This window comes from Phocoena sinus, chromosome 4 (genome assembly GCF_008692025.1).
Source record: "Phocoena sinus isolate mPhoSin1 chromosome 4, mPhoSin1.pri, whole genome shotgun sequence".
NCBI lineage: Eukaryota > Metazoa > Chordata > Mammalia > Artiodactyla > Phocoenidae > Phocoena > Phocoena sinus.
Window position 1 is genome coordinate 142,709,512 of NC_045766.1, and position 17,259 is coordinate 142,726,770.

General features: G+C 50.2%; 1 protein-coding gene across 1 annotated transcript in view; it reads left to right on the forward strand.

Moving 5' to 3' along the window:
- The first annotated feature begins 5,458 nt into the window (after positions 1 to 5,458).
- The window catches only part of UBASH3A (ubiquitin associated and SH3 domain containing A), a 40,943-nt gene continuing 29,142 nt past the window's right edge, over positions 5,459 to 17,259 (forward strand). Inside the window, exons 1-5 of the mRNA XM_032631087.1 lie at positions 5,459 to 5,845; positions 7,816 to 7,869; positions 10,778 to 10,964; positions 13,292 to 13,490; positions 16,887 to 17,056. Of these exons, the coding sequence (XP_032486978.1) occupies positions 5,733 to 5,845; positions 7,816 to 7,869; positions 10,778 to 10,964; positions 13,292 to 13,490; positions 16,887 to 17,056 (723 nt within the window). The 5' untranslated portion in view covers positions 5,459 to 5,732. The remainder of the gene's footprint in view (positions 5,846 to 7,815; positions 7,870 to 10,777; positions 10,965 to 13,291; positions 13,491 to 16,886; positions 17,057 to 17,259) is intronic.

A 17,259-nucleotide genomic window follows, 5' to 3' on the forward strand; every position in this document is an offset into this window, starting at 1 on the left:
TGGGGTGAGGGGAGGGGTGTGTCCAGGGGTCAGGCCAGAGGGTGGCTCAGGTGGTCTGCCCACCCTTTTGGTGGTGTTGAGTGCAGGAGGCATGCGCAGTGCCCTGCTTTTGCTCCCAGCTCTTCAGAAGTGGCAGTTGGGGTTTTGCTTTTTTTTTGGTCTCTTTGTATTTTTTGAATCTTGTTGTCCTAACTGTGCACGCGCAAAGTTATTTTTAATCCTTTATAGTTTCTTTGCATTTTGTTTCTCTAGGAGACGTTTGTCCAGGTGCAAGCACTGCAGCAAAGGATCCCAGGTCCCAGCCTGTCTCCAGCTAAGAAGGGAGCTTGCTCCAAGCATGGGACCATCAATGCCAAAGGCCCAGTGGAGAGGATGAGTTAGGAGTGTTGGAGAAACTCAGGAAAGCCTATGTGCCTGGAGAGGCCAAAGGGCAGAGCTTGGAGAGCCCGGGCTCCTGGAAGGACTCTGGTTTGGCATCCACGTGAGGGAAAGGGTGGAGGAGCTGATGTGGTAGATCCCCGGGTGTGGTGGGGATCTACCTGTGTGCACCAAGTATAGGGGCAGGTTTGTGTGTACAGAGAACCAGTAGGAGGCTACTGAAACCCTGGGCCACCACGACTGCGACCAGGGTGCTGGTGGTGCAGGTGGAGATCAAGGGCAGGGTTTGGTATTGATTTTGAAGGTCGCATTGGTGGGATTTGTCAATGGCAACAGTAGCCAAAGAACTATATTCAGCCAATCGTGAATTACTTCAGTCTTGTTTTCCCACCTCCGAGCACCTGCCCACATATCTCTCAGTGTCTTTTGCATTTAACACCAGGTGTCCCTCAAGCCCATACATCCCTTCTTTACATCTGTCCTAACTACCCTCCCCAGTCCCTGAAGGAACATTTGCTCTCAAAGACAGCAACGGGAAACTTAGAACTTCATTCTTTCTTTGCTTTTACCTGAGTGTCATAGCTGGCGCTCCCAAGTGTGGTACAGCTCTCGAAGGACAAAGTCTAGAATGTACTCTTTGGGTGTCCAGCCCAATGGTGAGTGTATGATGGGCCTCCATGTATACGAGTTGATTGTAAACCTAGGTGGATGGAGAATACTGGGTGGACATGCAGAAAACCAAAAGCAGCCACGAGGGCATATTACCATGTGTTCACATGTTGTCATGAAGTCAAAGATTGGGACAATTCACCAGGGAGCATTAGGGAAAGAACCCATGAAGGTAGCTGGACTTCTACCACCATAAAGTAGCTTTTCAGAAAGGTTACCTACAATTCAATTCCATCAAACTCAAAATAAAATGTTAAGGAAACAGAAATCAGCATACGTAGGGCTGGTATCTGATATTCACCAAGCTAATGTCTTCAGAGGTCTCCGTTCGAAGGTATGAGAAGGGACATCCTCCCGAGGACTGCTCTAGAAGCTGTGAAGCCTTAGTAACCATCTTCACACAGCTTGAGTTACAGGTGTGGTCTGTTCCCACCTTGATTCCTTTAGTGAGTGAAGGGAGGCTTTGGGGCTCAACCACAGTAGAAATCGTTGATCAGGAAGCTTTAGTCTTTTCACTGTTGGCCTTTGAAGCTAACTTTTCAATCTAAGAAAAAGGAATTAAGCTAGATAGGGCACTTCCTGGTTTACACGGATAAGATCTTTTTTTTAAAAAATTTACATTTTAATGTGCTATAAGCACCATGGTTCACAAAGTGGTTTACTGTTAGAAGAGAAAAGTATGTTTGAAGAGAGGCTCTATTTCAGACCCCAACTCTACTTTTTTCCCTTTGGGTAACAAGCTTTGCCTATTTTCAGACATTCAAATTTAAGATCTATAATTCATTTGATTTTGAAATTATTTCATCTTTTGAAATCCTCAAAGGAAAAAGACATTACTTTAAAATATAATTTTTACTTTTCACATTTAAAGGTGAAATATTGTAACTCTTTCCTCTGAGGTGGACGAAAATATAAGGAGATGCACTATATAGGTATATGTCATATGTATTCAATATTTGGTGTCCAAACCAGTGCAATAAAACTAAGGAAGAAGGAGGAGGAGGAAGAAGAAAGAAAAAAAGAAAAGGAAAAAAGAAAAAAGATGAAAGAAAAAGAAAGGAATAAAGGAAGGAAGGGAAGAAAGAGGGAAGGAAGGGAGAATTTTTAAAAGAAAAGAATATGTACTGGTTAGAAAACAAGAAATACAGCTAGTATTATTCATAGACAAAATTATTTTTGCACAAAGAATATCTTTAAAATTCTAAAGATAAACTTTTAGAATGAATAAGTAGGTCAAATAAGACTTGTGGATATAAGTTGAGTGTAAAATAATCTGAAATCAATAGTATTTTGATTTACCAGCAACAGAGAGTAGGAACATGAAATTTTTAAAAGATATACTTTACAGTACATCAATAATAATGAAATATCTAAGAATAATAAAACCAATATTGTAAAACCTTGTGAAAATTAAGAGGGAAACCTCACTAAAATGGAATTGGAAGGCCAGAAGTGGGAGTTCTCACAGACACGCAGGTAGACGTCAATTACGTGAATTGTCAGTTACAGGAAGAATTGTCAATTACAGACCCCAGCAGAAGGATCACCAAAAGGAAAGAATCACCAATTATGCCCCCCAACAGGAAAAAATGCACATTGCATCTCCTACAAGAAATTGACCACCCCGGTAACTCAGCCAGGGAAAAATGTCATCACCCTGAATTCTCACTTTTATCCAATGGGCTTAGTTCAAAATAAGCCCTCCCAGCTTCCTCCATTTTACTATAAAATAATGTTCCTCTCCTTTGTTTATTAGACTTGCCTGTGGTTTTTACTGTGACTTACTTGTCCTGAATTTCAATTCTCTGTTATTCTCGAATAAACCCATTTTTGCTGGTAAAATAACTGACTTTTATTTTTTAAGATAGCAACGTGGATACAGAAACTATGTAACAGAATTGGAAGTGCCTGGAAATTTGGCAACTTACATAAGATGGTCAAATTCCTTGAAAAACAACTTAATAAAACACATACAAGAAGAATAGTCCTATATTGCTTAAATAAAGTAAATTCATAATTTAAAACTTCCCAAAAAAGAAAATTCTAGGCTCAGATGACTTCACTGATAAATCTTTTCAAATATTTAAGAAAGAAATTATACCAAACTTACAAAAACTCAGAGAATTTGGAACGAGGTAACACTTCCCAACTCATCTATGAGGCCAGAATAAGGCTGACACTAGGGTGACCAACTGTTCTTGTTTTCCTGGGACTGAGAGGGTTTTCCCAGGATGGGAACTTTCAGTGCTAAGACCAAGAAAGTCACAGGTAACTCAGAATGAGTTGATCACTGCTGATACCAAAACCTGAAAAGGAAATTACAAGAAGGGAAAGCAAAAGGCCAAGCCAACTTACAAACATCGATGCAAAGATTTTAAACAAAACATTAACAAATTGATTCCAGCGATATATTAAAAGGATAACATATTATAGCCAAGGAGGTTTTATCTTTGGAAAACAAGATCGATTTAACATTCAAAAGTCAATTGGGGGCTTCCCTGGTGGCGCAGTGGTTGAGAGTCCGCCTGCCGATGCAGGGGACGCGGGTTCGTGCCCCGGTCCGGGAAGATCCCACATGCCGCGGAGCGGCTGGACCCGTGAGCCATGGCCGCTGAGCCTGCGCGTCCGGAGCCTGTGCTCCGCGACGGGAGAGGCCACAACAGTGAGAGGCCCGCGTACCGCAAAAAAAAAAAAAAAAAAAGTCAATTGGTGTAAGTTACCTCATTCATTGAATAAAAAAGGAAAACAATATGATCACCTCAATAGACACAGAAGAAGCATAAGATAAAATTTAATATCCATTAATGAAATTCTAAAACACTTCAGTAAACTAGGAGTGAAAAGGAATTTCTTTTATTTGATAAAGAGTATCTACCAAAAAGCCACTTTTATTCAACATGGCATTGGAGGTCTTTGCCAGACAATATGGCAAGAAGAGGAAATAAAGTTTATAAATATTAGAAAGTGAGGGGAAAACTGTCCTTATTTGAAGATTACATAATTGTGTACATAGAAAATCCAAAAGCATCTACCAAATATTAGAATTAATAAGCGATCTCAGGGCTTCCCTGGTGGCGCAGTGGTTGAGAGTCCGCCTGCCGATGCAGGGGACATGCGTTCGTGCCCCGGTCCGGGAAGATCCCACATGCCACAGAGCGGCTGGGCCCGTGAGCCATGGCCGCTGAGCCTGTGCGTCCGGAGCCCGTGCTCCGTAACGGGAGAGGCCACAACAGTGAGAGGCCCGCATACCGCAAAAAAAAAAAAAAAATGGCAGACAACTAGAAGAGGCCCATCCCCAAAGAGGAAATTCAGATGGTCAACAGCCTGTCTCGTGGTGGTCAGTGTCACTGACATTTGGGGAAACGCAAATTAGAACCAGAGTGAGATACAACGACGCAGCCCCAGACTGGCTGAAAGACTGATAACATCAAGTGTGGGCAAGGATGTAGAGCAGAAGAAACTTTCATCCGCTGCTGGCAAGGGGGCAAGTTGGTACAAATGAAGGATGCATATGTCCTATGACCTCACTATCCCACACCTAGACGGGTACCTAACAGAAATGCATGCATGGGGCACTCAAACACATATACAAGAACGTGTGCAGCGGCAAAACTGGAAACCCCCCAAATGTACGTCAACTGAGAGCTAGAGAAGTAAATTATGGTGCGTTTATCTGGTAGTCCACAGCAATACAGTGAGCCATGGCTACACTCAATAACGTGGATAAATTTCACACTCACGATTTTGGGCAAAAGGAATCAGACATGAAAGAGTACATGCTATACGGTTCTGTCTATGTCAGATTCAAAGATGAGCAAAATTCATATATATATGAGCACAGCAGCTACATTTTGGGGGAGGGAGGAGAAAACTAGGAGGCTGGGGGAATGATGCCGGGGGCCAGGGGTTTTCTGAGGTTCTGGGGATGTTCTAGAACAGGACATCTGTTGACATCTTGGTCTGGGCCCTTCTTTGCTGTCATATGTGCTGCAGCATTCCTGGCCTCAGCCCACTGGGTGCAGGTAGCAAACACCCCCTCCTCCAGCTGTGACAACCAAAAATGTCTCCAAACATTGCCAGTGGTCCCTGGGGATGGGGGCCAAAATTGCCCTGGTTGAGGACCTTTGTTTCATTGCTGGTCTTGGAGGATGAGGTTAGCAAGCTCACTTTGTGAAAATGCATTGAGCTGTACATGTAGGATTCATCAGATTTTCTGCATGCATATTAAACTTTAAGAGTTTTTTAAATTAAAAAAAAAATTCAATGAATAACTAGAAGAGCCAAAACTTTTAGAGCTAGCAGGGACACTAGATGCAGTGTCTTGCAGATAAGGAAGCTAAGATACAGTGGCTCAGAGTTAACCCCACACCGGCTTCCCCTCCTCCACCCTGCCCCCTCCCTCCCAGGCCGACTCGCTCCCCAATACAGCCCAAGTCAGAGCCAAGGCCGATCCCATGCAGGTACTCGGTTGGACCTCTAGACTCCAAACTCCACTTTGGAAGGGGCTTGGTTGACTACACCCATACTCTGCAAAGAGAATTCTGAAAACCAATAGCTCATGCAAACAGGATATTAGCTTTTGTCGGAAAGATCAAAAAGGGCTTGAGGTTTTTCTTCTCAGCCTCAGCCTCCCCTGCCTCTCCCTCCCTGCTTTATCTGCTCGCTTCAGTCGGCATCAGGAAGAGATGGCAGCGGGTGAGACTCAGATCTATGCCAAGGTTTCCAACAAGCTCAAGGGCCGCAGCACCACCTCGCTTCTGGACCCCCTCCTGGGCATGGGCTTCCCAGCACATACCGCGTGAGTACCGCCCTGGCTGGCCATGTGCCCTGGACCCTGAGCTGGCCCCTCTGGGGCCACAAAACTGCAGGTGGCTCAGAGCACTTACTTCCTGTCAAGGGGTGCACCATGCAGGGCCAGAGACTGGCTCAAAATGAGGCCTTTTCTGCTTTTATAAATGACACGATCTTTGCCTTTTAAAGACAAACTCTGCTGGCTGGTGATGGAGGGACCTTGAAATTTGTGAAAATTGGAAGCAGGGTTTGGAGGGGTCTGGCTGTACCCCCTCTGTGGGCAGCTCAGTGAATCTGAGACAGCTTTTTAGACTCGAATTTGAAAGCCCCAAAGCCGGGTGGGTCTCTGATGCTGGGACCTCTTGAAATACACAAGAATGCAGTTCTAAATATGCAGGGAAACCCCTTGTCCTTAGAGGGGGGCTCTCTTGAATGTCTGATAGTGGAGCGAAATGGTTAAGGAACTCCTCGAGCAGGGTGGACATGATCCTACTTGCCCAAGGAGAAGGGCCACACAGAGATGACTCCACCTTGAAGGTCACCCTCTGGGAGAGGACAGGGTCCCCCAAAACAATGAGCTTGAGACCGACAGCAGGTTGCAGCTTCCACAGTTTTCTTAGATCTGGGGCTTTTCACCTGCTTATTCATGTGGGAAATACACCCTAAGTCCCCTTAGGTAACCTCGGATTTGGGGGGGGGGCAAACTCTCCTTAGACAGATGACAAACCCTTGCCCAACTGCGTGGAATGACTGAGACTGGACCCCTTTCCTCCCCAACCCAAATCAGGACTTTGTTGTCATGTTATGCTCATAGTAAAGCGGGGGTCTGTGAGACGGGAACAGAACCAGGCGTGTGCAGGGAGCTTGCCATGGGCCGGGCACCATCCGTCAGAGGCAGAAGGGGACACCGAGGCCAGAGAGGGCAGATTCTGGAGGGGCAGGGCTGGAACCCCACTCCCAGTAACACTCACGCTTGCAACACTCATGCTTTATTACGTGACCAAAGCCACCATCGGAGACGTACTCAAAATTCCTTCCAGTTTAAACAGCTGCGTGTTGGAGGTAGAGAAACGTGTTTTAAACGTCTCCCTTAGGCGAGAGCACCCAGGTAAGGCTCCTGTTAACCTCTCCAGGCAGCCTCATCCCCGCCAGTATCCTCTGAAATAGCAGTGCTGGGCACTGGCCATCTTGGGTGCCTGGTCAACTCCAGCTATTTCCAGGCTGAATTCCCGGATGAATTACCTTCACCAAACTCCATCTGTCCAGTTCAGTCCCCTTCAGTTAAACTCCATTCAGTGTACATTCATCCCAGTTTCAAGGATGAGTAAGACTTGGTTGGGCCCAGGGAGCTTGTGGTCCAGTTGAGCAGGTAGATGGACTCAAGTCCACTGAGATGAGGGGCAAGGTGGCCATATGTGCAGTGGGGAAGTGCAGGAGAGCTGCACGGGCATCCTGCTTGGGTGGTTTGCGGAGGGCTTCCTGGAAGAGAAACGTCTGAGCCGAGCCTGGAAGACCCAGTGCCATTTGCCCCAGGACATGCTGGCACCGGGCCTAATCTTGGCAGGGAGGCACGTGTGCAAGCCTGGGACATGGCCCTGCACAGCCGACTCAAGGGTCCAAGAGCGGGTCCACCTGGCTTGGGAGCAGGTGCGTTGGGGAGGGATGGGGACGCGGGATTCAGGTGTGGGTGGACCTCAGGACAGGAGCCCTTGGACTCCGTGCCAGGGACTGGGGGTGGGGGCCAGGGAAGGAAAATGATGGGCTGAGATGCAGGGCGTCTGCGTTTCCAAAACCACAGTGATGCCACGCGGAGGGCGGAGGACTGGGCGCTGCATCCCACTGTGAGGTCTGGCTGTCCAGCCCCTGGGGGTGACCCCCTAAGGTCCCATGTGCTGCAGGGACACTCCTGTCTCTCTGACCTTTTCCAAAGAACAGAAGGCAGGTTCTGAGAGCTCCTCGCGTTCTCCCTCCCCACAGGCTCAAGGCGTTGGCGGCGACTGGAAGGAAGACGGTTGCGGAGGCGTCAGACTGGTAGGTGCAGGGTGAGTGCTGGGAAGTGCCCAGGACACTCCAGGGGGCGGGGAGCCTCCATGCCGCCCACCCAGCACCCAGGGAAAGGAATAAAGAGGCCCCGGTTAAAATGGAAAACAAAAGAGAGAGAACGTTGAACAACGTTTTCTTCACTTAAAAGTCTGATTTAGGGCTTCCCTGGTGGCGCAGTGGTTGAGAGTCTGCTTGCCGATGCAGGGGACACGGGTTCGTGCCCCGGTCCGGGAAGATCCCACATGCCGCGGAGCAGCTGTGCCCGTGAGCCATGGCCGCTGAGCCTGCGCGTCCGGAGCCTGTGCTCCGCAACGGGAGAGGCCACAACAGTGAGAGGCCCGCGTACCACAAAAAAAAAAAAAAAAAGTCTGATTTAATCCAAACGTGCCTGTCAGTGAAGAGTAATATCCATGTGATTTGTTGAGTAAATAGGGCAGAGCCATTCTTGCTGATATGAAGGCGAGGTTGCCACCGTCTTCACCTCTGATGGGGCGAGAACTTGCAGGTGGTGCTGAATGCCCCCCAAGGCCTCGCACGTTGCCTCTCAGGGTGCCAGGTGCCTGGGGGCTGGGGGGAGCTCTGGGTTCCAGGAGGCTCAGCCAGCCCTCAGCTCTGCAGCTCTGCCAGCCTCCTGCTGCTACGGGCCTCGGTTTCCAGCCCTGGGAATCAAAGAGGACACCCCGTTCTCTAAAACTCAGTCCCGCCCGCGTGTGACCTGATGCCATCATCCTTCCCCTGGTGGGAAGTCCCCTCGTGCTCCTCCCCGGAATAGCTGCAGCGAAAATCAAACAAAAACCTCAGGTCCCGCCAAGCTGGGGTGCCCTCCCCAGAGCAGGATGGCAGACACAGGCACCAGGTCTCTTAGGGCTCAGAGTGTCCTCGGCGGGAACCCCCTCCTCCTCCAAAAACTCTAGGCCAAGGGCAAAAATGCCCGCCCTGTACGGGACAAAGGGAAGCACCCGGGACCCTCTGGGCTAGGCTAACCCTAAAGTCCATTGCAGAATTGGAATTAAAAACCAAACCCACTGCCCTGAGGGTCGTGCTAGTGGTGACTCAGCCAGAAAGCCCAGCAGACCCACCGAAGAACAGGGAGGTGGTGGGTCCCCTAGATTCTGTGAGAGTGGGACCAACCGCACTCCTAATCGGGGGCAAATCAGGATGCCGTTAACAGCAAAAGGCGGCTTCAAGTGCTGGTGGGAATGAGGGGAAGGTGGTCTCTCACTTTCTCAGCTGCAATAGCGGTGAATTAGCTGCCACCCAGAAGTTCCTGTCCAAGTACATTCCCTGAAGAAACACAGAGGACCTAAAAGGACATGTACAAAGATCTTGATCACAGAGCTGTGAAATTTAGAAAAAAGAAAACAATTTAAATGTCCATCAGTGGCATGGGTGGATGAGATATGTAAATGATGTGCTGTTATACAGACCTTAGAAGGTTCATTCTGACAAACTTCCCCAGATGTATGTGTATCAATGTGGAGAGATTACAAAACCACAGGGTCGAGTAAAAAAATGCAAGTTGCTGAATTATTTGAACAATAGCTTATGATTTATATAAAACACACACAAGTGCTATCTGTGGATTTGTTACCTAGAGGTCTAGAAGAAAACAAGCAGATTAAGACCTGAGGTTTCCTCTAGAAAAGGGGAAGTGAGCTACAATGGAAGGGGTATAGCTTCCTCTATTGGTATTTTTTTTATTAAGGAGAAGGTATTTGTGTGTCTCTTACGTTTTCTCCAGTGGCTGTACCCTGATTCCTAAATTTAATATTATATCACAAGCACTTCTCTGAGTCATCAAAAATTATTCAAATCCATAATTTCCAATGACTGCATGATAAAGTTATTGTCTTTTTTCTCGTTTTTTCCTTCTTTCCTATTATAAATAACCATACAATAAATATGTTATATGAAGTCTTATCTATACTTTTTCCCTCGGATAAATTTCTGGAAGTGGAATTATTAGTTCAAATGGAATGGGTATTTTAAGGCTATTGACACATCTTAGCAAATTGCTATATGTAAAGGTTGCAGAAATTCATCCTTAAGTCTCACTGCACCTTCGACACAATCAAGCCTAACTTTCACCCTCTCAAAGACATTCTGTTAATTTGACAAGTGAGAAAATCAGTGTCTCGTGGTTGCCTCAATTTTTTTTTTTTTTTTTTTTTTTTTGCGGTACACGGGCCTCTCACTGTTGTGGCCTCTCCCGTTACGGAGCACGGGCTCCGGACGCACAGGCTCAGCGGCCATGGCTCACGGGCCCAACCGCTCCGCGGCATGTGGAATCCTCCCGGACCGGGGCACGAACCCGCGTCCCCTGCATCGGCAGGCGGACTCTCAACCACTGCGCCGCCAGGGAAGCCCCCATTTTTTTTTTATTATTGGTGAGAATGAACTTGAATTGGGGGCTGTATGCCATTTTTCCTAGTATTTTTTTTCTTAGTATTTAAAATAACTTTCTGAATTGAAAGAAAATATAGTAGCCACCTAAGTTCTGTCTAGTTCTTTGTGGCTTTGATTTTTACACTTAATTTGAAGTTGGAGATAAAATTAAAGTGTGAGTTTTTTTCCACAAAATTTTCAATCCTAAGGAGATGACTGGCCCACAAAGACCACTAGAAGACCAGGTTTTGAGTGTTTCTGTCACCTTTCTCTGCTTTTCTGGGTCTTTGGCCTGGGAATCAGACTAGCCAGGATCTGAGACCTGGCTGGACACTGACCTGCTCTGCGGCCACACTCAGCCCCATGCTCGGCAAGTCCCGCCCGGGCATGGACATCTCTGCTCTGCACGGCCTGCTGTTCTGAGTTGCTGTCACCACTGTCCTGTATCCTCCATGGGGAAAGACTCTTTTGGCCACGACGCCAGGTAACAGTGTCCCATTCTCTGTTGCAGGCTGCACTGCCATTGCAATGACCCTTCTCTCGACGACCCCATCCCCCAGGAGTACGCCCTTTTCCTCTGTCCCACGGGACCCCTGCTGGACAAACTTCAAGAGTTCTGGAGAGAGAGCAGGCGTCAGTGCGCAAAGAACAGAGCGCATGAGGTCTTCCCTCACATAACGCTCTGTGACTTCTTCACGGTGAGTCGGTCCAAGGAGTTTTTAATGCTCATTAACACCGCGGCTGAGTCATTTTCTGCCATAACTAGGTGGTGATGGGGCAAAATTGAGGGGTTTACTTTCACAGGGTGGTCCACAATGGTGGTGTTACCCGGACTCTTTGTGTGAGATATCCTTTACTTTCTTCCTCATCTTCATCTGGTCAACTTCTATTCATCCTTCAGAACCCAACTCATTTATCCCCTCCCTTTTTGAGTCTTCCCCAGCTCCCCAGGCAGAAGAGGTTGCTGCCCTTTGTGCTCCCACCATCCTCTTGTTTCTAAGTCTAGTGGCACTCTTCCCCTGTTGCATGGCCATGTGTCTGGTTCAGCTCTGCATCCCTCACTGGACTGAACCGCTCAAGTGAAGGAGGATAATTCACTTACCATTGCCCCCCAGGGACCAGCACCATGCCTCAAACAGAGTGGGTGCTTCACAGATGTGTGATGGATCAACTAAAGAACGGGTTGGCCAGCCACAGACGTAGGACTTCTCCCTGCCTGGGGGACCAGTTCTCTGATTCGAAAGATGTTCAGAGAGCCAGCTCCAGCTCCCAGGATGGGGTCCTGGGAAGGTGAGAAGGACCTGGGATGCTCAAAAGACAAGAGGGAGACATGAGAATGAGAGAAGGAGGGGCAGACACCACTGTGGCTCCCGACCAGAGAAAAGTACAGAGGGCACACCCTGGCCCCACCCCGGCTCTACTGCCAGCAAACTCTAAGGGTCCCACCGGGGCCCAAGGAGCCCTCTGTTCCAGGCTCCTTTGCGCTGCACGGAAAGGGGGATGCAAACCTGTGCAGGAAGCCTTCCAGACGATGCCCAGGAGAAGCAGCATCTTCCAAAGCCCTTGACAATCATCCTCATTTGTCAGGGCCAGTGGGGAGGGATTCCCAGGTTCTGAAACCAGGAAAGTCCCAGGCAAACCAGGGTGAGTTGGTCACCCTACTTGCACATTGATGGCATTTGTGACAGGCTCCTTCCTGGCTTGTCCTAGGAGCTCATCAGGGAAAGGAGAGGCAGTGAAGCCAGCAACGAACATGACCTTAGAAATGGACACACCGGGTCCTGACAGCCAGAGAGCTGACCGGGGCCTCCAACTCTTCCTCCCAGCCTGTCGAGGCATGTCCATTTGTGAACGCACACACACATACACAGACACACAGAGACACACACAGCATCTCACACAGACACACCACACGCACACACCGTGTCACACACACAGATATGCACACAGAGACACGCCCAGCATGACACACAGACACACCACACACGTAGACACACGCACACACATTTCCCTTCTCTCGAGGTGGCTGCCCCCTCACGCCCGCCCCACGCCCCACCCTGCCCTGGTGGCTGAGTGCCCCTTTGCCACCACACGGCGCCGTCAGCTACAGGTCGGGGTATAACGTGGCTCCATGCTCCCAGATTACATGAGATGAGTGCCCGCCAGGCACCACGTGCTTTCCAGGCCCTACGAGGACTGCAAAGGTACAACAGAAAGGGTTGAATTTAGTGCGCTCCTGGTTAGCAGGGGAGCCGAGGGTGTGCATTAACAATGACGATAAGGTTCATAACTCAGAGAACTAAGAGGGCTGTGGGAAGCCCAGAGGGAGCCAGCTGCTGGGGAGAGCAGGATTTGGCCGGCTCCCCGAAGGGGGTGGCTCTGTCAGGGTTCCACTGGGGTCCCACACGGCCACGTGGAGTCTTTCCCACTGAGCAAGGAGCCAAGGGCTGTGTGGCCAGAGGGCAGGTGAGTGGGTGACAGCAGGGTTGAGGGGGAGCTTGTGAGCCAAGTCCACGTCAGAGGAGACCCCGTTGGGGGCAAGGATGGCCCGATCACTGGCCGAGTGTGTGGCCTGCTGCCGGGTCTGAAGGTCAGCAGCTGAGGGGTAGGCTACAACCCTCCTCAGTAGGGTAGGTTGTGAGCGGTGCACCCCGGGGCTGCCTTGGTGTCTACAGGAAACCTCCAGAAGCCAATGATGCAGCACTGAGCCCAGCTGTGGGCCACAGGACTGGAGGACGGGGTTCAGGATGTGATGCAGGGTTGGGTCAACTCAACGTGCAGTGAGGCACATATTTAGAGGGACAAGGGATTTTTGACCTGGGCACTCAAAGGCTATTCTATTCCAAAAAGAGCTTGACCTGAATTCTATAAGAAACTGGGGACCAGCTATAGAACGGATCCATCACCCCAAACGCCAGGACTAGTTAAATTATGTTACAGCATCGTGAGCAGAAAAGAGGCTCCCGAGGCTGCCTGATTTTTATTAGTTAAGGCAACAGGTGACTGTCCTGTCTCTGTCCCTCAGTGCGAGGACCAGAAGTTGGAGTGTCTGTATGAAGCACTGAAGAGAGCCGGGGATAGGACCCTGGGCGCCTTCCCCTCGGTCGTGCCTCTGGTTCTCCATTCTTCCGTCAGCTACCTGGGCTTCTTCGTGAATGACAGCACCGCAGACATCATCCAGGAATTTGCTGTGATGTTCGCCACGGAAGCTTCCATCTTAGCAGGTAGGCAGCCCCAGGCAGAAGCACACTCAGGCCCCGGTTAATAGAAAGTGGTCCCTTTGTGCCTGAGGGACTGAGCTCGCCACACTCGGATGCGATGGGCAGACCCCAGGGCAGCAAGAGTGAGGCTGTCTCCCCGATGCAGCGATGGTCATCCTACGGGCTGGCCGGACACAGGGTTATCTGCACCCTCACCAGGTCACTTCCACACCCACCTGGCCCTTTACAGCCAGCAACTATGACATGGCCTTAACCTGAGGCTGAACAATTAGCTAGAACCTCCGTAACGGGCCAGGATGTCCTTCAAAAATGTGAGCTAAGTCAGACAGAGAAAGACAAATATCATATGATATCACTTATACGTGGAATAAAAAAAATGGTACAGATGAACCTATTTACAAAACAGAAGTAGAGTCACAGATGTAGAAAACAAACTTACGGTTACTAAGGAGGAAAGGGGTGCGAGGGATAAATTGGGAGATTGGGACTGACATATACACACTACTATATATAAAATAGGTAACTAATAAGGACCTGCTGTAGAGCGCAGGGAACTCTACCCAATACTCTGTAATGACCTGTACGGGAATAGAATCTAAAAAAGAGTGGCTATGTGGATGTGTATAACGGATTCACTTTGCTGTACAGCAGAAACTAAACAACATTGTACATCAATTATACTCCAATAAAAATTAATTAAAAACAAAACAGAGTGAGCGAATAGAAAGACTCAGAGCTAGCAGAGGGCTCTTCTCTAAGTGGGAATAGCCTTGTCTGCATCGATGCGGTTTTTCAGAACACTCAGCCGTGTTCCAGCTGCTGGGAAACTGTCCCAGGAGGGACGGTGTGTGGTCACATGATGACAGGGGATCGTAGGCTGGGGCACCTCCCTCCCTGCCCCCTGCAGACATGTATGAACGCAGATGCCGGTCACATGAATAATTTCCTTAGTCCCAGATTTCCATTTGGAGGCTCGCTTGTCGAGTCTGGGATCATATTTGCTAGATAATGATAACCTTACCCCATGTCCTTGCGGATTGCCTCCCTTACGTAAACGTGAGTTCAGGGGGTGGCTCTTGAATCTCCTTGTCTCTAGAAGGACGACGGACATGGCTCTTGTCCTGATGCAGTGTATCAGCCACTTGCCTCCGAGCAGGCCTAGTACCTCACTTACTCCCATGCCCCCCAAAAGTGGCTCTTAATGACCACTCATTTTAAAAATAGAGTGACTGAGGGCTGTGCAGGGTAAAGTGCCTGCCCAAGGTCACTGTCATGGGTTGAAAAGTGTCCCCTAAAATTCAAGTCCACCAAAACCTCAGAAAAGGACCTTATTTGGAAATAGGTTCTCTATTAGATGTAATTCGTTGAGGTCACACCGGAGTAGGACAGGCCCTAAGTCCGGTGTCCTTGTATGACGAGAAGACACAGAGACACAGAGGAGAGGCCATGTGACCACGGAGGCAGGCTTTAAAGGATGTGGCCACAGGCAAAGGAATGCTGGGGCCACAGGAGCTGGAGGAGGCCAGGAGGGACCCTCCCCGGGAGCCCTCAGCTGGGGGGCACTGCCCTGCAACACCTTGGTTTTGGACTTGCAGCCTCCAGACGCATGAGAACAAATTTCTGTTGTTCTAGGCCACCCAGGGTGTGGCCATCTGTGACAATAGAGTCCCCAAGCCAGTGGGTGGTGGACCTGGCACTAGAGCCCGGCCACGTCCTGCTTCACGCCTCCTGGGCTTTGTGCTGACCCGCTCCGCACCCCGGGAAACCGGCTTTGACCTCACATCCATCGCCCACCCCTTAGCAGGCTCTGCCCTGCCCTCCACAGCCGGCACCCTGGGCCTGACCCTGATGGATCGGGAGGCACCAGGCACAGCTCAGCCAGCGAGCGTGATCCTGGCCAGCTCACGGTCCCCAGGGGCATGAGCCACACAGAGAAATAGACAAGCGCCCATTCAGATCAGGTGACTCAGTGATCTCTCTGACGATGACCTCAGCGGGCCTTTCCCAGGCCACGTTGACTCATCCACGGCAAGGCCGTCCCCCCCACCTCGTCTGGAACACCCGAGAAAAGGAATTTCCCCGCCACCCACATGCTCTCTTGCTTCGAGCTCCTCTCCCCTGCAGCTCAGGGCCTGGAGACCTCGCCAGTTTCTCTTTTGCTACCAAAGGCTCAGATAGAGGACGGGAGACATCAATGGGGTTTTGCCAAGTCTGGGCTCCAGGAAGTGGGTGCATCACCCTTGACGTTTTTCAGGGGGAAGACAGATCCTGTGTGTTGCTAAGTGTTGCCCGTGAGAAAGGTAGCAGGTAACTAAGATTTACTGAAAGTTTCCCGGGGACCTTACGGTTAAGAGGTCGGTTTCCCAGGACAGCCCGTCCAATCCTCAAGTTGCTGCTGTCGAAACTGAAGCTGAGTCAGACCAGGATGGTCCCCAAAGTCAGCTGCCAAACGGGGCAGCTGGGTCTAAAGTCAGGTCTATCAGATTCCAGAGTCTGTGCAGTTCCACTAATCACCACCTCCCCGGAACAAAGCTGCTTTGTGACCTGGCTGAAACCGGATCCCGGCTGCTTCGGGGACGCTGCTGCCCACTAACCTGAGGGCCCTGGGATGAGGTCCAGGAGGGCTGGGGCCATGAGGGCAGAGGTCACTCCAAAAGACCAGGGCCTGGTGGCGCAGGGGTTGAGAGTCCGCCTGCAGATGCAGGGGACGCGGGTTCGTGCCCCGCTCCGGGAAGATCCCACATGCCGTGGAGCGGCTGGGCCTGTGAGCCATGGCCGCTGAGCCTGCGCGTCCGGAGCCTGTGCTCCGCAACGGGAGAGGCCACAGCAGTGAGAGGCCCGCGTAAAAAAAAAAAAAAAAAAAAAAGACCAGGGCCTTGGCCACTCCAAGGGCTTCCTGCTTCACCAAAGTCAGCAGAACATTAGAGGCACTGCGACGTCCGATGGAATCGCATTGCTTAGGGCTTTCTTCCAGAGACTCCGCAACTGAACAAAAAGCCATTGACTGGAGCGTGAGCCCACCCGTTCAGGTCACATGCACACCCCGGGGGGTGAAGGAGATTTGAATCAATTGTCGGGACAATTAGCTTGCAAATTGATGGGCCACAAACAGCCACCCCCAAAACCTGTGTCTCTATACCCTCAGCTTTCCTGCTTCTTCGTAGAATCTGCAAGTACCTCCTTAACGAGGTGACCTCTGTGTGGTGGCCCGTCTGGGCCAACTCCTTGCCCTGTCGGGGCAGCGCTGGTGTGGGGAGGGGAGTGGGCAGAGGCAGGAGGTGCGTGTGTAAAGATGTTTGCAACTCCAGCCCGGGCTCGTGGCCGCCCCCGGATGCGGAGGCCCCCGGGCGTGCAGTGCGGACGTCCGGGTCAAGGTGCCCCGTTTGCGTGATTTCACAGACTGCACCGTGAAGCCCTGCACCAAGCAGCTGCATCTCACCCTGGCCCACAAGTTCTATCCCCACCACCAGAGGACGCTGGAGCAGCTGGCCAGAGCCATCCACCCCGGCCACAGCTGCCAGTGGACGGCCGCACTCTACTCCCGGGACATGCGCTTTGTACACTACCAGGTGAGCGAACGCAGGCGGACGGCTGGACTGGACCCTGCCATGGGAATAGGTGAACGCTGCCCTCCTGACGGAGCCCTGACCCGCAGGAGCCCTCGGATGGAGGTATTTCAGCAGAAGGACGGACTTCTATCCCTTGTCTAAAATCATTCTGTGGTCTGCGCTTTGGAATTAACATTCTTTTGTATATTTAAGTCGCAGACACA